General features: G+C 47.6%; 1 protein-coding gene across 2 annotated transcripts in view; it reads right to left on the reverse strand.

Annotated features, from left to right (window-relative positions):
* The window catches only part of RBM44 (RNA binding motif protein 44), a 444,878-nt gene that overhangs the window by 266,919 nt on the left and 152,177 nt on the right, over positions 1–25,782 (reverse strand). For both annotated transcript variants that reach the window (XM_077448311.1, XM_077448312.1), the window contains exons 8-11: positions 8,239–8,524; positions 5,659–5,684; positions 5,467–5,560; positions 871–928 (exon numbers count right to left, since the gene is read on the reverse strand). In XM_077448311.1, the coding sequence (XP_077304437.1) occupies positions 871–928; positions 5,467–5,560; positions 5,659–5,684; positions 8,239–8,524 (464 nt within the window). The remainder of the gene's footprint in view (positions 1–870; positions 929–5,466; positions 5,561–5,658; positions 5,685–8,238; positions 8,525–25,782) is intronic.

The following is a 25,782-nucleotide window of genomic DNA, read 5'->3' on the forward strand; positions in this document are numbered from 1 at the left end:
CTCGCAGGTTTCCTAGGTGTATCTCCTTCACTAGGCAAAATAAAACTAAGGCTGCTAGGGCAGACTGTGGGGATTGTAGCCTAGGGACCACCCCCTGGGCAGAACTAAAAGTTCTGAAGGGTTGTATTACAACTTTGTCTTGTAATCTCCAGTGATAGGGCTAACAACTCATTTTGTTACAGAGAGGAGCTGTGTTGGTCGGTGAATATCAGAGAAAAAAAGGTCTTCGACTCTGACGGCTGGTATGCAACTGATCAGTGTTCTACTGTATACCTGGTACCCCACCCCAAGTGACCTTGGCCAGCTTTTTTCTTCACAGAGCCCCTCAAGTGTAGAAACTTCGTTCTCATTATATTCTGGACACGCCTCGCATATCTGTAGTGTTTACTTGTCTTTCTCAGAAGCTCTGAGTGTGTCTTTGCCAACAGAGATAAAATGGTGATGGGGAGGAAGCAGAGCACACTGCTTGCCTGTTCACAACACAGCTCTGCATAGTTCCTTCATTTCTGTGCCGTGTCCCTTTCCTCCAAACAGCTCATACTGCAGTTCCCCACCCCCTCCTCTGTGCTCCTGACAGATGAAGGATTTGTAAGGGATGTAAAATAGAGAAAAAGGCATATAAATAAGTAAAACTTACAAAGGAGGATTTGTTTCATCTCTGTGTATCATCTGAGGCCATTTACTTTACTGGGTATATGCGAGGGTTTACAACGATTTTAAGACAGCACCCAAACAGGGGTAGATATTTGTATATAAAGATATGAAAAAATGTCCATTTGAAATATATTGAACATGTGATTGAAGCAACATGGAAGCTTCTGTTAAAAAGGCTATGTACAAAGCAAAGCAAGAAGATGCAAGTTCACAAACCTCCGATTTCTTTCTGCAGATCCTTAGGTGTACTAAGAAGACAAGTGCTTGCACAATTCTAAACACAAAAAAAAAAAAATGCAAATTAGCAAAAAATAGGATTTTTGTACTCACCGTCAAATATTTTTCTCTGTAATTCACCGACCGACACAGCACCTCTCTGTAACTACATGGGTTGTATAGCCTGCCATTAGGAGAAACTAGGCAAAATTGTTACACAATAAACAGAACTTTGATCCCACCGCGGCGGGCCCCGTGCTATCAACCCTCCTCCTGCTGCTAGCAGCTTCAGTAAGTCAACAACCAGTATAACGTAGAAAAAGGAGGGGTGGGTGCTGTGTCGGTCAGTGAATTACAGAGAAAAGGATTTTACGGCAAGTACAAAAATCCTATTTTCTCTTATATTCACCAACCGACACAGCGCCTCTCTGTAACTACATGGGACGTCCCCAAGCAGTGCCAAACGAGGGGTGGGAAAAAAGCATTAAAAACTTCATCCACCATGTCAAGTGGGAACTAGTGAAACTAAACCCACAAAAAAAAAAAAAACAGCAGTGTGTGAAAACGCCACCAAGAAACCAGGCATCCTCAACAGGAGCGATCCCCCCAGACAGCAACATTGTGGAAGTAATGTAGCAATGTAATAACGAAACAGTACTGTGTTTTTATCGAAAAGCCAGGGAAAAAAATCAATTCAAAATTACACGGCCACCTGCAAAACTTTGCGGCCAAAACCAGCATCAGCCGATGCACTGAAGTCTACCTTGTAGAACTTGGTAAATGTATGGACAGATGACCAGGTCGCCGCCTTACACACCTGATCGACAGATGCTTGGTGTCGGAAGGCCCACGATGTTCCGATTGCTCTGGTAGAGTGGGCCGTGACTGGAAAGGGGGGCACCTGCCCCTTCAAGGTGCAGACTTGGACTACAATCTGTCTGATCCACTTGGAAATGGTGGCCAACGAGACCACCATGCCCTTCTTAGGACCAGCCACCGAAAAACAGTGAGTCTGGACTTACGAAAGGAAGCTGTGACAGACAAGTACACCTTCAGAGCCCCAACCACATCAAGAGCGTGAAGGGCCACCTCTTTGGGGTGCTTCGGCTTAGAACACAACAATGGCAATACAATGTCCTCATTTATATGAAACGCCGAGACCACCTTTGGTTGAAAGGACAGTTGCAGACGCAACACCACCTTATCCCTGTGGATGACCAGATAAGGCGAATTGCAGGACAAGGCCGCCAGTTTTCAAAACCCTCCTGGCCGATGTGATGGCCACTAGGAAGACCACCTTCTGTGAAAGGGTCAACAGAGGAATCTCCCTGATATTCTGCATGGTGATCGCCACATCCTCCTCTAATTCTGAAGCGGAAGAAGCTCTCAGGAGGGGATCGTGTAGGCAACCCACGATCGTGATCCCGTGTTGTCGTAGCAATGCCAATACTGGAGCCAGTACTTTGGTAAAGACTCGGGGGGGCTGATGCCAGGCCAAAGGGAAGAGCCACAAACTGGTAATGGGCTTCCCCGACTGACAAACGCAGAAATCTTTGATGCCGAAGGCATATGGGTATGTGCAGGTATGCATCCTGGATGTCCAAAGACGACAGGGAGTCCCCTTGATGGAATGCATCGACTACTGAGCGAACTAATTCCATTCTCAACCTCTGCACTGTTACAAAGTGATCGAGGGCTTTTAAGTCCAAGATCGGATGTACCCCTTCCTTCTTGGGAACCACAAACAGATTTGAGTAGAACCCCTGGAAGCGTTCCAAGTCCGGAACTGGTACAATCAACCCCTGACTCAGCAAGTCCCTTACTGCCCCTAGCAGGGTCTCCCAGTGAACCGGGCACGTGGGTACGCTGGAGGGGAAGAATCTGTTTGGTGGCCAAGAGAGAAACTATCTTGTCACCTGCGGAAATCAGATCGCACACCCATTGGTCTGATAACCAGGAGGTTCAACGGGCTGCAAACTCCCGAAGACGACCCCCCACCCGAGACACGGGTGGGGGCAAACCTTCATGCGGTAGCACTTTTGTTCACAGGCTTGTTAGGCTTGCAGTCCCAGGGATGCTTCTGACCGTTTGTGGGCATCCTGTCGGCTGGGGTCGTTTTGCCGTGAGCAGAAAAGGAGGGCCCTTGCCTGCGGCGTCGCTCCTTATCCTTCCTGGCCTGTGGGAGTAGTGTACTCTTATCACCAGTGGCATTTTTAATAATCTCATCCAACGAGGCTCCAAAGAGCCGTTCACCAAGGAAGGGACGATCAGTCAGGGCTTTCTTGGATGCCTGGTCAGCGGACCAGCATTTCAGCCAAAGGCACATCAGCACCACGGCTGACACTGAGGCCCTGAATAGCAGAGGAAGAGTATCCAGGGCCGCGTCACAAACAATCTTAAGGCCATGCACTAGTTGGTCTGCTCCCTCCACGCAGACAGGGGAGGCATTCTGCTCTCCCAATTCGCAGTGCAAAAGTTTTTCCCACTCAGTGTCTGCAACACCAGTTCGGAAGCCAGTACAGGTCACATGGCTGACCCCACAACCGTAAACAAGGAACGTCGGATCCTTGAATGCAAGAGTCCCGTCAACCGGGATCGTGGTTACTTCATTTAACCTAGATACTGGGGGGTCCACGACCGGAGGAGCCGACCACTCTTTGAGAAGGCTTTCCTCAAAGGGGTAACATACCGCCAAGTTTTTGGGGACCGAAAAAGTCAGTTGCGGGCGATACCATTCCCTGTAGATGAATTTGTCAAAATAAGTCAAATACGGGAACACCTTAGGTGATCGTGCTGGCTTGTGGGACCGGTACATCAGCCTAGAGGCGATTCAGTTCGCATTGTGCGCTATACAAGTATTTCATTCATTCAGAGGAATCCGCTGTTTCCTGAATCTTCGGGGTATCACACACAGCTGTGATAAGTGCTCCAACAAGCACCTTGTTGTCCCCGGACCCGGACGGGGAATCATCCTCACTGTCTGAACGGTCCTGGTCAGCCACGTCTGATAGGTCAGAGCAGCAGGGCCCGAGTCTGCATCAGAGGACGGGGGGGCAGGGGCCTCTTACGCGCACCTTCCTGCCACCTATATCTTAGCAACACAGGAATCAAGGAACGCTGTCAGGGTGTCCATGTGCACCGCACTAACCGAAGGTGACCCGGTTGCTATAGCCTGGATTTCGGGGGAAGAAACACCAGTTTCTGAAGCCATGCTGACCCTATCCTGTCTGCCACCTGCAAAGGGACTTAGGACAGTAAAGGTCCCACCTACTGCTGCCGCCACGTGGGTGGGGGTACTTAGCACTAGACTCACCAGCCTGGGGCGTTCTATGAATGCCAACAAATAGTGCCTGTAGTCCCTAGGAGGTTCCCAGATGCAGAGAGGAGAAAAAATTGTGTCAGCAGCAGCAGCTCTAACAGCGGTGCAACGATCTGCAGAACAGCTTCAGCGTTCAGCACAAAGCCATTCAGTGTCACACACACACACACACACACACACACACACACACTGGATACAGGAAGTAACAAGAGAAAGCACATTTAATGCTGTCACAAGAGGCCAGCAGTGAAGAAAGCATTCAGGCTTTCACAAAATGGCTGCCAATGTAATCAATAGGAATCCTAAGGAAAATGGCTGCTGAAGCTCCCCAGGGGAATCTATAGCTTTCCCAAATCCAAGATGGCCACCAGAACGAGCTGCCTGCTGACAGACAGACAACCTCCACAAAAACTTTTTTTGGGACCCCCGGACCAGGACTGAACAGCAACCGCAGAGCCCCCACAGGTGAGAAACAGTGACACACACACACACACACACACACATACACCGCCTTCAGGCGCATGCAGACATCTCCATCAGAGGGGGAAGGGAGGGGTGATAGGGACTTTGGAGAGAAGATAAGGAGGTGAGGTGGTCCCCGAATCGACACCCCAGGGAATGCCCCGCTGCTCCCCCCACCGAAGCAGGGAGAGCCGTACTTTCAAGTCCTGAAGAGCTGGGAGACATTCCATCAAAGACCTACGCCTGCGCAGTTACAGGGTAGCTGCTGGCCCGGTATACTGTGATCCAGACATCAGTAGCCCGGTCATATGTATACCCCGGAGTATTGAAGCTCACCGACCACCTCTGGAGCATGAGGTATGTCGTGGCCTGCCGAGCCGTAGCTGCAGCCTGCTCAAGCTCGATGGTCGGACTGGGGAGACCACAAGGATTTCATTAACCAGCCTGTCACCCAGCCGGCAGTTGATAGAAGATCTCAGGATCTCTCATCTTGCGCAAAAAAAAGCAAACCTGCAGTAAAAATATGGACCGAGAGGCCCGCAGGGTTTCCTAGGTCATTCTCCTTGCTAGGCAAAATAAAAAAAACGGAAGCTGCTAGCAACAGGAGGAGGGTTGATAACACGGGGCCCGCCCCCCCAAGGCGGGATTAAAGTTCTGTGTATTGTGTAACAATTTTGCCTAGTTTGTCCTAATGGCAGGCTATACAACCCATGTAGTTACAGAGAGGAGCTGTGTCGGTTGGTGAATATAAGAGAAATAAAGCATTCATAAAACTACAGTGTACAAGTGACAGACTACTACTTTAAATTTCCTACAGGTTTGTTTTTCTGTAAATCTTCAGAATGACCGGCAGACCCTTTTTGTATTCCGAGCTTGCAAGTTTCCATAAAGCATTGATTCAGAAGGTTACTGTAAAACAGGGATATCAATTATTACCACAAAACACGGTTTAAAAACATCTATTTCTGAAAAACTGACTTCTGTCAGTATTACAAGTGGATACTTACTAAGGCGGTGTTTTCACTTTAGTGAGCTATGAATAAATAATAAATGCAATTAAAAATAAGAATGCATAAATACACATCACTGTAAACTTTAAGAAAGTGCAGAGAGAGAACAATTACCTAAAGTAAAAACTCTAATATAAGTTAGCCTAACAAAAAAGGATTTACTTAACCACTTGCCACCAGGTGATGTACCCACGTGTCATGGGAGAGATGTAAAACTTCTTTGAATTTTGAAGCCATGAAAAAACTTTTTTTTTTTTTTTTTTTTACGGAAAATGTGAAAAACAGTGTGGAGTAGTTTTAGAAATTGAAAGTAATTTTGTTACACTGGGAAAGTGAAATGCAGTTACAGTAAATAAACCAAGTCGGCTTTTTAACCACTTGCTTACTGTACACTTATACCCCCTTCCTGCCCAGGCCAAATTTTCAGCTTTCAACGCCGTCACACTTTAAATTACAATTGTGCGGTCATGCTACACTGTACCCATATGAAATTTTGATCATTACCCCAAGGTACAAAAAAAGAAGAGGGAAGAAGGAGAGGGAAGAAGGAGAGGGAAAACCCCCACTCCTCCCTGCTATAGATGTTGAAAAGGGAGACCCAGTTTCAATGCCACTCACACCGGCAACAGCCTTATATTACGTGTCAAAGTCAAACACAATGGGAAAAAAGGCAGGAATCCAAAACGAGAACATAGTGGTGCCTCCGGCTGCACAGCATCCACCTATCCCAAGACAGCGCCCCCTCACCAAGTGTGGGAGCTTGTGGCCAGGGTAACACTGACACAGTCTGCAGATGCCCAATCGTGTGTCCCCGCAAGACGTTTAACTTGCTGGCTGCCCCAGTCCAGGATGGGGCTGTTGCAGCTGACTCAGCATTCGCTTTTTGGTCAGACTGGGGTGACCACTGGGTCTAGATTACCCAGCCCAGTGAGGCTGAAGGTCTCTTCAGGAAATAAAATAAAAAAAGCTATGGAAAAGCTATGGAACCAAAAGGTCCCAGCAGGGAACTAGGTCCTTACTCCTCAAACGCTAAGCAGAAATAACTGGCATGCATATAGCAGAGAGGGTTTATACTAGCTAGAACTGCCCATAGGCGGTGCTGTACTCTTTCTGCCTAGTTGCCTAGTTTTCTACTCCTATAGTTTGCGCTATAAAATTTATGGTCGAGAATAAAGAGAATCTTTGTCCGTCAATGAACATAAGAGAAAGAGGAAATGTTTCAGCGAGATTTCCTCTCACTTCTTGTGGCTACACAACAAGAAGTAAAGAGAAATCTCCCAAACTGGACACAGTTAAAAATAAATATTCTATACCCAATGAAAAGAAAATTGCTTTGTTTTTCCCAAAATTATTTTGCAGTTTTGATCCAAACACTGCATTATAAAACTTCCCATGTAGTAAAACTGATTTCTGAAAAAACATGGGTGATTCCTTAAAACCATATAATAGATTGGCAGCACAAGTCTTCACTGATATTACCATGAAACCATGCATAGCTACATGGTTTCCTCCACTGTTCCTATCTTTTTCGTTTACCTTTCTTTTCCCACTGTTCTGTTTACCACTATGTAACTCTTCTATAGGATCCATGTATTTAATTAAAGTTTGTTACCAGCCAGCTATTTTATAAAGTTTAAAATAGCACAGGAAACATTTCTGCCAGGATCGCCAATCGGGTGATTTTCCTACACTTCCCATTTCTGTAGCGATCATACAAGAAATAAAAGGAGTCGGTAGTAACTGAGACCTAGTAATTAAATATGCGTAATTCAGTGTGTTTAGAGGAGTTTACATAGTAATGTATCTACATCACACGAGAGGAGGTGGCAGAGCATAGTCAGGGAAGGAAAGCAAGTGCATAACTATACTTATGAGCCTGCTTGATATTGCTGAGTACTGCATCTTTAAATTTCTTAGATTGTATTGTAATAAAGCTAAACCTGCGCTATGAGGAGCCACTTTCGATTGGTTTCTCGATTTACAATAAAAAGATTCTGAATTGATGTGAAACCACCGGTCATCTCAGAAGCTTTTCAAAGTAATATACAGTATTCTTTTGTGAAAGGATAGGTAGCTAGAAGGTGAATAACTGTCCAGAGTGGGAAACAGTGGGAGGAACAGGAAGAGGCTGGGAACTTTATATAGAGGATATTTATATATCATTTTGGACATTGTAGCTAATGACAGTGTGTTGTTCTTTTTGTCAATGTACTGTTTGTCAATATATTTCCATTTTGAAGTACAAGTCAAATTTTTAGTTACAAAAAAATAAATAAAAAATTGTAACATACTGGAGTTATTTTGGGGAGTGGTGGTGGCTGTAAAATCTGCAGCGCTCAAACTAAAATCTAAATCACCCAGGCTGTTATAGTAACTTGTACAGGAATGAGCAGACAGCAATGAGAACATTGTCAGAAGTTTTTTTTTTCTTTGCCCCCACTAGTGAGGTTTGTCATGAAACAAGTAAAAAGGAAATTGCCCCAATAGAGCTACAAATACAAAACACAACAGAAACTCTATTCCTTTCCCTCAATCTAAAAAACAGCATGAAAAGAAGTCTTAGAAAACAGATCTTACTTGCATACTCAAAGGAACCAAGGAATCAAGGGGCATTCCAGACTGAATCTGTGACTTTATTTCCAGGTACTTCTCTTCTACTTCAGTAAGAGCGGATAACAGGTTAAAGCCAGCCATAGCTTGGGAATGTTCTGCTGATTCAACATTGAAGGTGGCGAAGGAATGCTGCTCCATGCACTGCTGCTGCGTTTTCCAGCACAACTGCCAACACATCCAGCGCTGCACATCCAAAAGCTTCAGTTCGGCCCTTACTACTCTCTGCTTTAGTTCTTTAAAGGCTTCATTTCTGTGCAGTGGAACAAAAACATGGTTTTTTTTTTACGTCAACTGAAGTGAATTTTTAAATAAGTACATAATATACAGCTATAAAAGTTTTAGTTGTGAAATTATTAAACATACCAATTAAAGCTGAACTCCGGTAAAAAGGACTTCCTTTGCAGTGGAGCTGTGCCCACTGCAGAAGATATCTGGTTTATGCCTAGGGGACCATGAAAAATAGGATTTTTGTACTCACCGTAAAATCCATTTCTCTGTAATTCACAGACCGACACAGCTCCTCTCTAACTAAATGGGTTTGTTAGCCTGCCACTAGAACTAGGCAAAATTGTAACACAATACACAGAAATGTCAGTCCCGCCCAGGGGGTGGACCCTGTGCTAACAACCCTCCCAGCAGCTTCAGTACGTCAACAAGCAGTATAACGTAGAGAAGAGGGGTGGGTGCTGTGTCGGTCAGTGAATTACAGAGAAAAGGATTTTACGGTGAGTACAAAATCCTATTTTCTCTTATATTCACCGACCGACACAGCTCCTCTCTGTAACTAAATGGGACATCCCGAAGCAGTGCCAAACGAGGGGTGGGAAAAACGGCATAAGAACTTCAGCCACCATGGCAAGTGGGAACTAGTGAAACTGAACCCACAAAAAAATACGGAAAACACACCGCCACATAACCGGGTATTCACAGCCAGAGAGAACCCCAACATCGCAACCTTCTGCGAAAGTAATGCAACAGTGCATTAACAAAACAGTACTGCGTTTTTATCGAAAACCAGGAAAAAAAAACTCAATTTCAACTACACGGCCACCTACAAAACTTTGCGGCCAAAACAGGCATCAGCCGATGCACTGACGTCTACCTTGTAGAACTTGGTAAACATGTGGACAGACAACCAGGTCGCCGCCTTATACACCTGAGCGACCGACGCTTGGTGTCGGAAGGCCCATGACGTTCCGATTGCCCTTGTAGAGTGGCCCGCGACCTTCAACGCATTGGCTTGTACTACAATCTATCTGATCCACCTGAAAATGGTGGCCGAAGAGACCGCCATATCCTTCTTTGGACCAGCCACCGAAACAAACAGCGAGTCTGACTTCCGAAAGGCAGCCGTGACAAATACACTTTTAGAGCCCTAACCACGTTGAGAGCATGAAGGGCCACCTCTTTGGTGTGCTTCGGCTTAGGACACAACGATGGTAATACATTGTCCTCATTGATTTGAAAGGCCGAGACCACCTTCGCTAGAAAAGACGGTTGCGGGCGCAACACCACCTTATCCCTGTGGATGACCAGATAAGGCGACTTGCAAGACAAGGTTGACTTGCAAGACAAGGCGACTTGCAAGACAAGGCTGCCAATTCCGAAACCCTCCTGGCCAATGTGATGGCCACTAAAAAGACCACTTTCTGGGAAAGAGTCAACAGGGGAATCTCCCTGATATTTTCAAATGGCGGCTTCTGAAGCACCGACAACACCAGGTTCAAAATCCCATGGGGGTAACAGTGGACGCACCAGAGGGACTACATGTCGTACCCCCTGAACGAAAGTACTCACTAATGAGAGGGACGCCAGGGGTCGCTGAAAAAAATAAAAAAAATAAAATAAAATTGCACCTTAATGGTGCTCAATGCCAATTTCTGGTCCACTCCTTGCTAAACAGCAGGATCCTGGATATAGAAAAGGAGCACGGATGCCACCCTTTCTCCTCACACGTGGAGATGTAGGCCTTCCAGGTACGGTGGTATATCTTCAGTGAAGAAGATTTCCGCGCCCTCAACATAGTTAGAATCACCGACTCCGACAGACCCCGGTTCCTCAGCACCTGGCTCTCAATAGCCATGCCGTTAAAGCCAGCGATGGTAAAGCAGGGTGAAAGATTAAACCTTAAGATAGGAGGTCCTCTCGCTGCGGCAGTCGCCAGGGAATGTCTGCCACCAGACGCACTAGGTCCGCTCAGGCCAATCTGGGGCAACCAGAATTACTGGAATCCTCTCGGCTTCCACTCTGCGAAGCGGACGTAGCAACAGCTTCAGTGGAGGAAATGCGTAGATGAGCTGGTACTGATCCCATGGAGCCACCAGCGTGTCTGACGCGTGTGCCCATGGATCTCTTCTCTTGGACACAAATCTTGGCACCTTCTGATTGAGACGGGAGGCCAAATCCACCTCAGGTGTTCCCCACTTCAGACACAGCAGCCTGAATATGGACAGGGGGGCAGGGGCCTTTTACACGCACTGCCTCTATTTTTGCAACAAATGAGCTAAGGACCGCCGTCAGGGTGTCCATGGGCACAGCGCTATCCGCAGGTGACGCTGTTGAAATAGCCTGGATTTCGGGGGAAGAAATACCAGTTTCTGAAGCCATGCTGACCCTACACTGTATGCCACCTGAAAAGGGACTTAGGACAGTGAAGGTTTCCTAGCGCCAGACTCACCACCCTGGGGCATTCTGTGATGGTTACTAGCCGTGCCTGTAGTCCCCAGGAGGTTACCCAAGTGCAGAGTGAAGAAGCTGTGTCGGCAGCAGCTGTAGAGCTTTCACCAGCGTTCAGAGAAAGGCCATCCAGCGTCCTGTGTACACAGGAAACAGTGTTTGACAGCACATGGCATGCTGTCACAAGAGAGCTGCAATGAAAAGAGCGCCCGGGCTTAAAAAAATGGCCGCCAATGATCTTAATAGGAAATCTCACAGAAAATGGCCGCCGAAGCTCGCGAGGGGAACCTACTCTGCCCTCATCCAAAATGGCCACCGGACAGCGCCATCCGGTGACAAGAGAAACCACAGAATAGTGCTGCCTCCAAGCAGCCAAAATATCTCCACAGACACCTTTTGGGACCCCCACAACGGGACCAGGACCATTGCTAGCCACACAGACCCCCTACAGGTGAGAGACCCAGCGAACCCAGCACACATACCGCCAGCAGCACATGCAGCCGCCCCCGGGGGAAGGAGGGAAGATAGGGACGTGGGAGAGAAGAGAAGGTGAGGTGGCCCCCGAATCAACCTCCCAGGGAATGCCCAGCTGCTCAACTCCCCGAAGCAAGGAGAGCCGTACTTACCAGTTCTGAAGAGCTGGGAGACATTCCATCACAGACCCACTCCTGCGCAGTTACAGGGTGGCTGCTGGCCTCGGTATACTGTGATCCAGACATCAGTAGCCCGGTCATATGTATACCCCGGAGCATTGAAGCTCACGACCACCTCTGGAGCTGAGGTATGTCATGGCCTGCCGAGCCTTAGCTGCGACCTGCACACGCTCGATGGCCGGACTGGGGGGACTACAAGGATAACTCAACCAGCCTGTCACCCAGCCGGCAGTTGATGGAAGATCCCAGGATCTTTCATCTTGCGCAAAAGTATAAATCCTGCATCAAAAAAATGTACCAAAGGGCCCACAGGGTTCCTAGGTCATTCTCCTTCACTAGGCAAAATAAAACTGAAGCTGCTGGGGCAGCAGGGAGGGTCGTTATCACAGGGTCCGCCCCCTGGGCGGGATGGACAATTCTGTGTATTGTGTTACAATTTTGCCTAGTTCTCCTAGTGGTAGGCTAACAAACCGATTTAGTTACAGGGAGGAGCCGTGTCGGTCAGTGAATATAAGAGAAAGTAGTTTTACTTACCCGATCCTCTACTCCTGCAGGCTTCCTCCGAGCTGCTTGATCATTCTGTTCAGCCCCCTCTTATCTACGCTTTGGCGGTCCAATTCCTCTGACATCAAGGCCCATTCAGGGCCCACAGCCCTGCACTGGATGCAAGGGGCAGCCCATTGCTGGAGCAGAGGGGAGTATTGTTTACTGTGGGGAGTGGATAAGTAAAAGTGCTCTTATCGTCCCCTAAACTAAACAAGCATTTAACCGTTGCAACGTGGCCACAGACCCATCACAAAAAGGAGGACTTTTTCATTTTCTGGTGTTCAGCTTCAAACACAAATTAAATGCTTCGTGCTTCAGTAAAATGTTGCAAATTACAAATGTAAATGTCATCCAATAATTACATTTTTAAGCAGGTAAATAGGGAATGAGGAAGTGTGGGAGTAAAGGCTTCCCCTTTACTATTAAATTTTTTTCGCCTTTACCTTTTCTCCAAAAAAGTCATCCAGCCTAATGTCAGGTGTACACGCTGTAGATTGTGTTATTGAGCCACAACTTTGCTTAAGGTGGTTCTAAAGGATCTTGAAAATTTGCTCCCATCTTATTAGTAACAAAAGGTTAACATTGATGCGTGGACAGGAGGGGAGAATACCTCATCACACTGCCTTTGCTAAAGGGGTGGAGGGATTCTTGACATGAGCGATCTATAGAAGATTTGGCAAAGTCCAGCTATACGATACAAAAATGGCTGGGTCAGAAGAGACTTTGTGGGAGTCTGACTACTGAAATAGTTTATACAAATGCATCATATTCTTGGTGATGTAGAGTGCCTTGCAAAAGTATTCACCCCCCTTGGCTTTTTATCTATTTTGTTACATTACAGCCTTTAGTTAATTTTTTTTAATCTGAATTATATGCGATGGATCAGAACACATTAGTCTAAAAGTTGGTGAAGTAAAATTAGAAAAATATAAACATAAAACTAATTTAAGATTAAAACAGTGCTTTATATGAATACACATTAATTAGGGGTGCAACGGATCAAAAAATTCACGGATCGGATAGTTTCTCGGATCAGTCACGGATCGGATCATTTTTCGGATCAGCAAATAATAACTGAATTTGCAAAAACCTGTGAAAATGCCACCACCATATAGTCCCCCCTGTAATATCCACAATCTTCCCCACTGTAATATCCACATCATCTCCCCCAATGAAATATTGGCTGAGCATGGATGGGTATGGCTGGGTATCGCAGAGTATGGCTGGGTATTGGCGAGTATTGGCAGGGTATTGGAAAGTATTGGCAAGCTATTGCAGAGTATTGGCAGGGTATTGCAGACTATTGGCAGGGATGTCTGTGCAGGACTTGTCACAGAGCAGCGCTGTGGGCTCTACAGATACAGCATCATGACGCCGGTTTGTTTACAGGTGATCGCTCTGTCATTTGACAGAGCAATCACATTGTAAACGCCGACGGGTGCAACAAGATGGCCACCGCTCCGGAACTAGGCCGAAGCCGCAGCCTTTCCTAAGGCCGAGACCGCGGATCGCGGCGTGTGCCAATCCGAGGGGGGTGACCCGTTCGGATCATGGATCGGAGCCACTCCGTTGCACCCCTAATATTAATCCAAATAATATTTCATATGGTGCAATATTAATTAGCCAATAACTGATTAGATGATTAACTTATTTAAAAACACTCAATCCTGCACAGCTCTAGTTCATTCAGAAACTATCCAATAGTCCAGCTATAGAGATAGGGAGTAATAGGAGTGCTGCAATGGAAAGCAACAAATCTTTCTCCTATTAGTGCTCCAAAACTGAGCAGAGCAAAGAAGATAAAAAGCAACTTCCAAGTCCCCCAGCGAAGGAATTCACATGCTCCTTAAACAGCTACACCTTCACTGATCCACCCCATGAGAGCCCCTTAGTGCTTCTGCTTACCAGAAGTATTATTTATACAGCGCCTTTAAGATGCCTTCCCACTTGCTTCTATCACTCAGTTGATGGGCACTTCAATACTCCATAGCGCGTGGTCTTGCCCTGATGCGTTTCGTGATTATGTCTTCAGAGGACGCCCTCTGAAGATGTAATCACGAAACACGTCAGGGCATGACCACGCGACCCATCAGCATGACTCGATTGGCGTCATCCTGGGACTTATGGCGGTCTGTTTAGAGGAACTCCGATCGGTGGCGAGCTTGGCGCAAATCTGTGATATTGCTGACAAATGTTTTTATGCTTGTAACCTGTATTTTACTGGGGGGGGGGGGGGGGGGGGTGATTGTTTATTTTAATAAAAGGTATAACACTTTGCTGAGCATCCCCTTGTATTTTTACATGCTATTTATCGCCTCATTGACTTGTACCGGTTATGGAGTATTGAAGTGCCCATCAACTGAGTGATAGAAGCAAGTGGGAAGGCATCTTAAAGGCGCCGTATAAATAAAACTTCTGGTAAACAGAAGCACTAAGGGGCTCTCACAAAAGATGGATCGGTGAAGGTGTAGCTGTGGAGCATGTGGATTCCATCACTGGGAGGACTTGAAGTTGCTTTTATCTTCTTTGCTCTGCTCTGGAGCACTACTACTACTGTTGCTTTCACTTTCCATTGCAGCATTCCTATTACTCGCTTTCTCTATAGCTGGACTATTGGACAGTTTCTGAATGAACTGAAGCTGAGCAGGATTGAGTGTTTTTAAATAAGCTAGTCATCTAATCAGTGATTGGCTAATTATTATTTGGATGAATACTGTGTATTCATATAAAGCGCTGTTAATTTTTAATCTTACATTAGACATAGACATTTTATTGTTTTTAATTGGTATAACAGCAGCTCTAAGTGCAGTATAGTGAGTTCCATTTGAGTGCTGGGTTCAGGATTACATTGTGGTTCTGAGTATTATCTATTAATATACAAAAAATTATTTATCAAAAATAAAACCTGGATAATTGGCATGTGCGTATGTATTCACCCCCTTTGTTATGAAGCCCGTAAAAAACTCTGGTGCAACCAATTACCTTAAGAAGTCACAATTAGTGAAATTATGCCCACCTATGTGCAATCTAAGTGTCACATGATCTGTCATTACATATACAAACCTTTTTGAAAGGCCCCAGAGGCTGCAACACCTAAGCAAGAGGCACCACTAGCCAAACACTGCCATGAAGACCAAGGAACTCTCCAAATAAGTAAGAGACAATGTTGTTGAGAAGAAGTACAAGTTAGGGTTAGGTTATAAAAAAAAAAAACTAAATTTTTGATGATCCCTAGGAGCACCATAAAATCCATCATAACCAAATTTAAAGAACATGGCACAACAGCAAACCTGCCAAGTAACGGCCACACACCAAAACTCACAGACTGGGCAAGGCGGGCATTAATCAGAGGCAGCACAGAGACCTAAGGTAACTCTGGGGGAGCTGCAGAGTTCCACAACAGAGACTGGAGTATTTGTACATAGGACGACAATAAGATGTACATTCCATAAAGTTGGGCTTTATGGCAGAGTGGCCAGAAGAAAGCTATTACTTTCAGCAAAAAACAAAATGGCACCTTTTTAAGTTTGCGAAAAGGCATGTGGGAGACTCCAAAAATGTATGGAGGATGGGAGACTCCAAAAATGTATGGAGGAAGGTGCTCTGGTCTGAGGAGATTAAAATTTTACTTTTTGGCCAAAGAAAACGCCATGTCTGGTGCAAACCAAACACATCACATCACCCAAAGAACACCATCCACAATGAAACATGGTGGTGGCAGCATCATGCTGTGGGGAGGTTTTTCAGCAGTCGGGACTGGGAAACTGGTCAGAGTTGAGGGAAAGATGGATTGTACCAAATACAGGGATAGGAAAGATGGATTGTGCTAAATACAGGGATATTCTTGAGCAAAACCTGTACCACTCTATGTGTGATTTGAGGCTAGGACGGAGGTTCACCTTCCAGCAGGACAATGACCCCAAATACACCATTAAAGCAACACTTGAGTGGTTTAAGGGCAAACATGTAAATGTGTTGGAATGGCCTAGTCAAAGCACAGACCTCAATCCAATAGAAAATCTGTGGTCAGACTTAAAGATTGCTGTTTCACAAGCGCAAACCATTCAACATGAAGGAGCAGGATTTTGGGGGAAAAAAACAATATATTTTTTGCCATCATAAATATCCCCAAAAAATAAAAATAAATGTAAAGACCAATTTCTTCATCAGCTTAGGCTAATATGCCGTTTTTCTACATATTTTTGGTAAAAATCTCAATAAGCCCATATTGATTGGTTTGCACAAAAGTTATAGGGTCTACAAAATAGGGGATAGATTTATGGCATATTTTTTTTGTACACTTTTTTGGAACCAGCAACACATACTGCGATCAGTGGTATAAAAATGCAGTGATTACTGTATAAAAGACATGGCAGGGAAGGGGTTAAATGTGTTCACTGGGAGGGTGTTTAACTGTGGGGGGAGTGGACTGACAGGGAGTAGAGGTTGCTGTTCCTAATCACTAGGAACAGACGATCACTCTGTACACCCCTGACAGAACGGGATCCGTTTGTCTAAATTGATCCCCGTTCTAACTCTCTGTGAAGCGATCGCGGGTGGCCAACAGACATCGTGGCCACCGGCCATGTGCCTCTGGCATGTGTGCGTGCCTACTGTACCTATTGCACGAAGCGGCGTACAGCGACGATTTGCTCAATAGAGCCGACCTGCTGCAGTATAACTGCGGCGACTAGTCGGCAAGTGGTTAAGATACAAATCCTTCTGCCTTTAGAATCATTTTAAAGTTCCATATGTGTTGATCCCTATATGTAAATAGATTATTGAGAAAGGAGTTAACCACTTCCAGACCGCCCGCATACTGTGGCAGGGTGGCTCAGCTGCACTAACCGACGTGCCTGTACGTCGGTCCGTGCAGGAGATACAGTGTGCAAAAACTATGGGAGCGTGCTTGCGGGTCCGGCAGCCACCCGCTCTCGTGGTACAGAGAGGCAGAACGGGGATCTGCCTATGTAAACAAGGTGGATCCCCGTTCTGACAGGGGACAATAGTGTGATCGGTTGTTCCTAAATCCTTAGGAATCTAACACTATCTCTCCAGCTGCCCAGTCCCATGGTGACCTCCTCTGAACTCAATCACTCAGACTCAGAGGATGAAAAGAAGGCGGTGTCAGACTTCTCTCCCCACAATGCACCTGCCAGGTTTCTTCCTACACCTCCCCCTCTTTCAAAGTGTAAAGCATTCATCTTTTATCCATTCTGAGGATGGCTGTCATTTATTGGCCTCTTGGACAAGTGTCACACTTTCTGGGCGACTTCTCCGTTTGGCTACTCTACTTTCATCTGAAGTCCCTGCCATCATTCTAGGGGACTAATATTCCAATCAATGTGAACACCTCAACAACTTCCAAATGTAATCTCCTCTTTTAACCTAACACAATGGCCACAAACCACCACTCCAATGGCAACACTTTCGACCTCGTATTGCCCCACCTCTTCACTCCCAGCAAACTTCTCTAACTCCCCTTTACCTTTCTCCAATCACAACCTTATCCGTTTTAACACTCTCCTTGTCCTCCAGGGTAGAAAAGAGTTGACCAGGTTTGGATGAGAGGGTTTTGATGAGGGTGGTGCAGTAGGTTTGTTGAGCAGTGTAGAGGCAGGAGTTATATTTCAGAAGGGCAGATTTGTAGCGGGTTCACAAAATGTGTGCTGCTGTGCAATCTAGGTCTGCATAATTTTAATGCAGCACACATATGGCACTGTAATTGCATGTTAGCAAAATGTACACGTTAAATCCAACCTCCAGAGCGACTTACAGTTTTGTGTGCCTCTGATTCTCAAAATTTTTCAAAAATTAAGTTGAAAGCAACCGTGTAAAAAAATGTATGATTAGTGCCCCCTGTGATAATGTGCGTGTTGGTACTGCATGCAAGCGAACAACGATCATTTTACACATTTTCACTATTGCTGCGATCATCATGGGCAGTAATTCTAGCACTAGACCTCCTCTGTACATCTACAGTGGTAGACTGTAAAGGCTTTTAAGCACTTAAGCCCCGGACTTTTGCTGGCGTAAGACCAGAGCACTTTTTGAGATTTGGCACTGCGTTGCTTTAACTGACAATTGCGTGGTCGTGCGACGTGGCTCCCAAACAAAATTGATGCACATCGGACATTTTGGACAAATTTCTGGGACCATTTGTCATTTATACAGCAATCAGTGCTATACAAATGCAGATTCCTGTGTAAATGACATTGGCAGTGAAGGGGTTAACCAGGAGGTGGTAGTGTAGGGGTTAAGTGTGTCCTAGGGGTGTGTTTATAACTGTGGGGGCGTGGCTGATTTACAGAACACAGATCTCTGCTCCAATCAGCCACCTTGTAGCATTTGGTAAAGGTGTGAACAGACAACCAAGTCACTGCCTTACACACTTAAGCGACTGACGCTTGATGTCAGAAAGCCCAAGACGTTCCAATTTCCGTGGTGGAATGGGCCGTGACCGGAAAGGGGGGCACCTGCCCCTTAAGGCGTAGGCCTGTACCACAATCTGTCTGATCCATCTGAAAATGGTGGCTGACGAGATCGCCACAAGCTTCTCTCGGACCAGATACTGAAACAAACAGAGTCTGACTTATGAAAAGGAGCTGTGGCAGACAAATATACCCTCAGAGCCAAAACCATGTCCAGGGAATGAAGGGCCACCTCCTTAGGATTTGTCGGTTTAGGACACAGAGATGGTAACACAATGTCTATTGATGTGAAGCGCTGAAACCCCCTTCGGCACAAAAGGTTGCGGTCATAACACCACCTTATCTTTATGGATAACCAGATAGGGGCGACTTGCAAGACAAGGCCGCCAGTTCCGAAACCCTCCTGGCCGATGTAATGGCCACTAGGAAGACCACTCTGGGAAAGAGTCAACGAAAAGAATTTCCCTGATGTTCTCAAACGGCGCTTTCTGAAGCGCCGATAGCACCAGGTTCAGATCCCATGGGGGCAAAGGTGGACGCACCGGAGGGACTACATGTCGGACCCATTGTATGAAAGTGCTCACTAGAGAGTGAGATGCCAGGGGTCGCTGGGAAAAAAAAGCCAAAGCTGATATTTGATCCTTAATGGTGCTTAAAGCCTATTTCTAGTCTACTCCTCGCTGTAGGAACAGCAGGATCGTGAAAATGGAATATGTGCGCGGACGCCACCCCTTCTACTCACACATGGAGATGTAGGACTTCCAGGTACGATGGTATATCTTCCGAGAACATGATTTTCGTACTCTCAACATAACTGAAATCACAGAGACCGACAGGCCCCGTTCCTTAGCACCTGGCTCTCAACAGCCATGCCGTTAAAACCAGCGATGGTAAAGCAGGATGGAGAACCTTGAGAAATAAGGTCTTCTTGCAACGGTAGTCGCCAGGGAGTGTCTGCAACCAGGCGTAATAGGTTGGCGTATCAGGGACGCCAAGGCCAATCTGGGGCAATCAACAACACTGGAATCCCCTCGGCCTCCACTCTGCGGAGCAGACGTGGTAACAGTTTTAGCGGATGAAAGGCGTAGATCAGTCGGAACTGACCCCATGTAGCCACCAGCGCGTCTGACGCATCTGCCCAAGGATCACTTGTTCTGGATATGAATCTCAGCACCTTCCGATTGAGACGGGAGGCCAGGAGATCCATGTCTGCTGTGCCCCACTGCAGGCACAGTAGCCTGAACACCTCCGGATGCAATGATGATTCTCCTGGGTCCAGCATCTGACAACTTAGATAGTCCGACTTACAAGTTTCCTACTCCCGTGATGTAAATGGCCGACAGGGCCGGTACATGTCGCTCTGCCCACTGAAAGATGTAAGTGACCTCCCGAGCTGCAGCCAAGCTTCTTCCTCCTTGATGGTTGACATATGCCACCGCCGTGGTGTTGTCTGACTGGATCCTGATGGTCTTTAGTCTCGTCGACTGCGTGGAGAGACATAGCCTGTGTGCTTGAAGCTCAAGCACATTGATTGTCAACTTGGATTACTCCCCCGACCAGAAGCCCTGGGTCGACTGTACTCCCAGTCCTCCTCCCCAGCCGGTCAGACTGGTGTCTGTTGTGATCACTGTCCAATGCAGAGGTAGGAAAGACTTCTCGGACCTAAGAGACAGGGACCTCAACCACCAGAGCAGGAAATCCCTGACTGACTGGTTCATCTGAATCTGCCGATCCAAAGATAATGGAGATTTGTCCCATTTTGTCAAGATCTCCTTCTGCAAGACTCTGGTGTGAAACTGGGCATATGGTACTGCCTCGAAAGAGGCCACCATGAGTCCCAGGACTCGCATGCAGAAGCGTAGCGACGACCACCTGCGAATCATCAGCAGTTTTACTGCAGGTCTGAGAGTCTGCAGCTTGTCTAAAGGGAGAAACACTCTTGCTTCCATGGAGTCATGCAGTAAGCCTAAGTACTCCAAGCACTAAGTCGGTATGATCACCGACTTGTTCAGGTTCAACAGCCACCCAAATTCCTGCAGGGTCTACATGGTGATCGCTACATACTCCTCTAATTCTGAGGCAGAAGATGCTCTCAGGAAGAGATTGTCTAGTTAACCTAAGTTTGCGATCCTGCGTTGTTGCAGCAACGCCAAAACAGGAGCCAATACCTTGGTAAAGACTCGGGGGGCTGATGCCAAGCCAAAAGGGAGAGCCACAAACTGGTAGTGGGCTTCCCCAACTGCAAATCGCAGAAACTTCTGATGAGGAAGGCATATGGGTATGTGTAGGTACGCATCCTGGATGTCCAAAGAAGCAGGGAGTCCCCTTGATGGAGTGCAACAACTACTGAGCGAATTGATTACATTCTAAACCTCTGTACTTTTACAAAGTAATTGAGGGCTTTTAGGTCCAAGATTGGGGACCACAAACAGATTGGAGTAGAACTCCTTGAACCTTTCCAGCTCCGGAACTGGTACTATCACCCCGCGACTCAGCAGGTCCCTTACCGCTCCCCATTAGGGCCTCCCAGCGGGCTGGGAGTACTTGTACGCTGGAGGGGAGGAATCTGTTTGGTGGCCAAGAGAGGAACTCTATCTTGTAGCCGCGGGAAATCAGATTGCAGACCCATTGGTCGGACAGCCGAGAGACAAACCGGGCTGCAAACTCCCAAAGGTGACCCCCCACCCCTGTTGCGGGCGGGGGCAAACCTTCATGCGGTAGCACTTTTGCTCCCAGGCTTGCGGTTCCAGGGACGATTTTGTCCTTCAGAGGTCGTCTTGTTGGGCTGGGGACGTTTAGCCAAAGCCTCGGGCAGACGAAAAAGCCGCTTGTGAGCAGAAAATTAGGGCCCTTGCCTACGGTGTGGCTCCTTAGCCTTCCTGGCCTGTGGGAATAAGGTACTCTTATCACCTGTGGTATTTTTAATGTCATCCAATGAGGCTCCAAAGAGCCGATCACCCAGGAAGGGTAAATCTGTCTGGGCTTTGTTTAGATGCCTGGTAAGCCGACCAGCATTTTAGCCAAATCAGGCGTCTCAGCACCACTTCTGACACTGAAGCCCTGGATAAAAGAGGGAGGTCCTGGTCAGCGTTATCTGAAACGACAGAGCAGGGGTCACCAGCCTCAGCGGGGCTCCGAGTCTGCATGAGAGCTCTCCCCGGTGGGGGTCGCTTTTTACCACCTTTGCGCCCACGCACCGCCTCCATCTTGGCAACGAACGTGTTAAGTACCTCTGACAAAGCATCCAGAGGCACTGCACTGTCTGCAGATGAACCGGTTGCAACTGCCTGGATTTAGGGGGAAGAAACACCGTTTTCTGAAGCCATGCTGGCCCTACCATGTTGGGGACTTAGGGCAGTGATGGTCCCACCCTCCTAACTGCTGCAGACTGAGGGGCCCCCACCACAGGACTCACCACCCTGACCAAGTTCTGCTCTGTCCAGCTAGGTGTGCCTGTGTCAGCTCCCAGATGCCTGAGAGAGGAAAACTGCACTGTGCTGAGACCCAGAGTATAGCGCTGAGCATGAAAAACATGTTCAGGCTTCAACAAAATGGGCGCCGAGCATCCAGTATAAAGGATATAATCACAGAGAAAATGGCTGCCAGACTACAGTAACATGAGACAAACCAGGCTTCTCCCTGGTCAAACCAAAAATGGGCGCTGAGCACTGTATGAAATGAGGGACAGTGAAAACAGGCAGAGGAAATGGCGGCAAACAGCGCTAAAGCGATCAGCAGACACAGCCTCCAGACACCCAGGGGAGAGACCTACAGACATCCAGGGCACAGCTACCCAGCGCAGCCCCCACCCCAGGTGAGAGCCCCCCAGGGAACCCCTGTCTATGGCACGCACACCGCTCAGCAGCCCATGCAGCATCCTCACAGGGAGGGGGGAGAGAAGATAGGGAGTTGAGAGACCCCTGAATTGACCTCCCAGGGAATGCCCAGCTGCTCAGCCCCACCAAGGCAGGGAGAGCTGTACTTAACAGTCCTGATGAGCTGGGGAACAATCCATCACAGACCCACACTCCGATAGGTATGGGGTGGCTGCTGGCCCGGCACACTGAAGCAGACATCAGTAGCCCGGTCATATATGCGCCCCAGAGCATTACGCTCACCAGCCGCCCTTGGAGCTGGGGGGCATGTCGTGGCTGACCCAGCGCAGAGCTCTGGTCTGCACACGCTCGCTGGCCAGGCTGGGGAGACTACAAGGATAAGGGTATCCAGCCTGTTACCCAGCCGGCTGTTGATAGCAGATCAAAAATCTTAATCTTACGCAAAAGGCAAACTTCTGCAGAAAAAAAATCCACAGACCGATGGACCTGCAGGGATCCTAGGTCCTCTCTCACTAGGCAGAACTAGAAAGTTCTGGGTTTTGTTAACATGTTCTGCCTAGTCCTCTCCTGAAAGTCGCGTAACAACCCGGTCTAAGAAAGGAGCTGTGTCAGTCGGTGAACGCAAGAGAAAAAACCATTTGGAGAATTTTTTTTTTATTCACCTCTAAATATCTGTTGCTAGGGAGCCCCTCATAGCCCGTGTCCTTCGGCGTCTGGGCTCCTGACGCCACCTCTCTCGGTGCAGGAAGGGAGAATGCCTCCCCCCCCCCCTATCAATCATCAGGACGTGCGACAGGTCCCAGATGATTGCGCGACCAGTCACGGCGTGTGGCTCGCACATAGTGCCCACAGTTAAAATGCTAGCGCTGTTGAGCAGAGGGGGAGATGAGCGGGGCTTCGATCACCCGCATCGCTGGACCCTGGGATAGGTAAGTGTCCAATTATTAAAAGTTGGCAGCTGCTATTTTTTTTTTCTAGCGGAATACCGCTTTAAAGGATTATTAGGCAAAACATTTTTTTTTTTTTTTAAATAACAAATACATTTTATACTTACCTCCAATGTGCAGTTCGTTTTGCACAGAGTGGCCCCGAACCTGCTCTTCTGGGGTCCCTCGACGGCTGTCTCGGCTCCCTCCCGCAAGGACTCCACAACTTCATGCGAGCTCCCTCGTGCTCCTGTGATACAGCTAGCGGCCGTAGCCGATGGTTGTATCACTCGGCCCCGCCCCCGAAGAGCCACGTCATTGGATGTGATTAATAGCAGCGCGAGCCAATGGCTGCGCTGCTTTCAATCCATCCACTCCAGCCAATCAACGGCCAGGGTGAGCGGCGAAGAGGACGTCGAGGGTGAGGGCGGGACATTCCAGGGGCTTGGCTAAGTAAAAAAGTGGGGGGGCATTGGGGCAACGGCATTGTGAGATGTTTTTTCACCTTAATGCACAGACTGCATTAAGGTGAAAAATAGGATTTTTTTGTACTTACCGTAAAATCCTTTTTTCTGCAATGCACCAACCGACACAGCTCCTCTCTGTAACTAAATGGGTTTTATAGCCTGCCATTAGGATAAACTAGGCAAAACTGTTACACAATACACAGAACTTTAATCCCGCCACGGGGAGGCGGGCTCCTTGCCATCAACCCTTCCCACTGCCCCTAGCAGTACGTCAACAAGCAGTATAATGTAGAAAAAGAAAGGAGGGGTGGGTGCTGTGTCGGTCGGGGAATTAGAGAAAAGGATTTTATGGTGAGCACAAGAAATCCTATTTTCTCTTACATTCACCAACCGACACAGCTCCTATCTGTAACTGAATGGGACGTCCCCAAGTAGTGCCAAACGAGGGGTGGGAAAACCAAATAAAAACGTCATCCGCCATGGCAAGTGGCAACTAGTGAAACTAAACCCACAAAAAAACAGCAGTGTGTGGAAAAACACTACTATATAACCGGGTATCCTCAACAGGAGTGATCCCAAGACCGCAACATTGCGGCAGTGCATTAACCAAAAAGTACTGCGTTTTTATCGAAAAAACAGGAAAAAAAATCAATTGCAACTACACGGCCACCTGCAAAACTTTGCGGCCAAAACAGGCATCAGCCGATGCACTGACGTCTACCTTGTAGAACTTGGTAAACGTATGGACAGACGACCAGGTCGCCGCCTTACACACCTGAGCGACAGACGCTTGGTGTCGGAAGGCCTAACACGTTCAGATTGCTCTTGTAGAGTGGGCTGTGACTGGAAAGGGGGGCACCTGCCCCTTCAAGGCGTAGGCTTGGACTACAATCTGTCTGATCCACCTGGAAATGGTGGCCAACGAGACCGCCATGCCCTTCTTAGGACCAGTCACCGAAACAAACAGTGAGTCTGACTTCCGAAAGGAAGCTGTGGCAAACAAGTACACCTTCAGAGCCCTAACCACATCTAGAGCGTGAAGGGCCACCTCTTTGGGGTGCTTCAGCTTAGGACACAATGATGGCAATACAATGTCCTCATAGATATGAAAAGCCGAAACCACCTTCGGTAGAAAGGATGGTTGCGGACGCAACACCACCTTATCCCTTTGGATGACCAGATAAGGCGACTTGCAGGACAAGGCCGCCAGTTCTGAAACCCTCCTGGCCTATCTGATGGCCACTAGAAAGACCACCTTCTGTGAAAGGGTCAGCAGAGGAATCTCCCTGATATTCTCAAACGGCGGCTTCTGAAGCACCGACAACACCAGGTTCAAATCCCACGGAGGTAACGGAGGACGCTAGGGTCTTTGAAAAAAAAAAAAAAAGACAGCCAGAGCTGAAATCTGCCCCTTGATGGTGCTCAACGCCAACTTCTGGTCTACACCTTGCTGAAGAAACAGCAAGATCCTGGACATAGAGAAGGAGCGCGGATGCCACCCTTTCTCCTCCACATGGAGATGCAGGCCTTCCAAGTACGATGGTATATCTTCCTGGAAGATTTCCACGCCCTCAGCATAGTTGGAATCACAGAGTCCGACAGACCCTGGTTCCTCAATACCTGGCTTTCAATAGCCAGGCCGTTAAAGCCAGAGATGGTAAAGCAGGGTGAAGGATTGGACCTTGAGATAGGAGGTCCTCTCTCAACGGCAGTTGCCAGGGAATGTCTTCCACCAGGCACACCAGGTCTGCGTACCAGGCCCGCTGAGGCCAATCTGGGACAATCAGGATTACTGGAATCCCCTCGGCTTCCACTCTGCGAAGCAGATGTGGCAACAGTTTCAGCGGAGGAAAGGCGTAGATCAGCTGGTACTGATCCCACTGAGCCACCAGCGCGTCTGCCCATGGATCTCTTGTCTTGGAAACGAATCTTGTCACCTTCCGATTGAGCCGGGAGGCCAATAGATCCAATTC

Source organism: Lithobates pipiens, unplaced genomic scaffold, assembly GCF_037356315.1.
Source record: "Lithobates pipiens isolate NorthernLeopardFrog02 unplaced genomic scaffold, aLitPip1_a1.2 Scaffold_22, whole genome shotgun sequence".
NCBI classification, from domain to species: domain Eukaryota; kingdom Metazoa; phylum Chordata; class Amphibia; order Anura; family Ranidae; genus Lithobates; species Lithobates pipiens.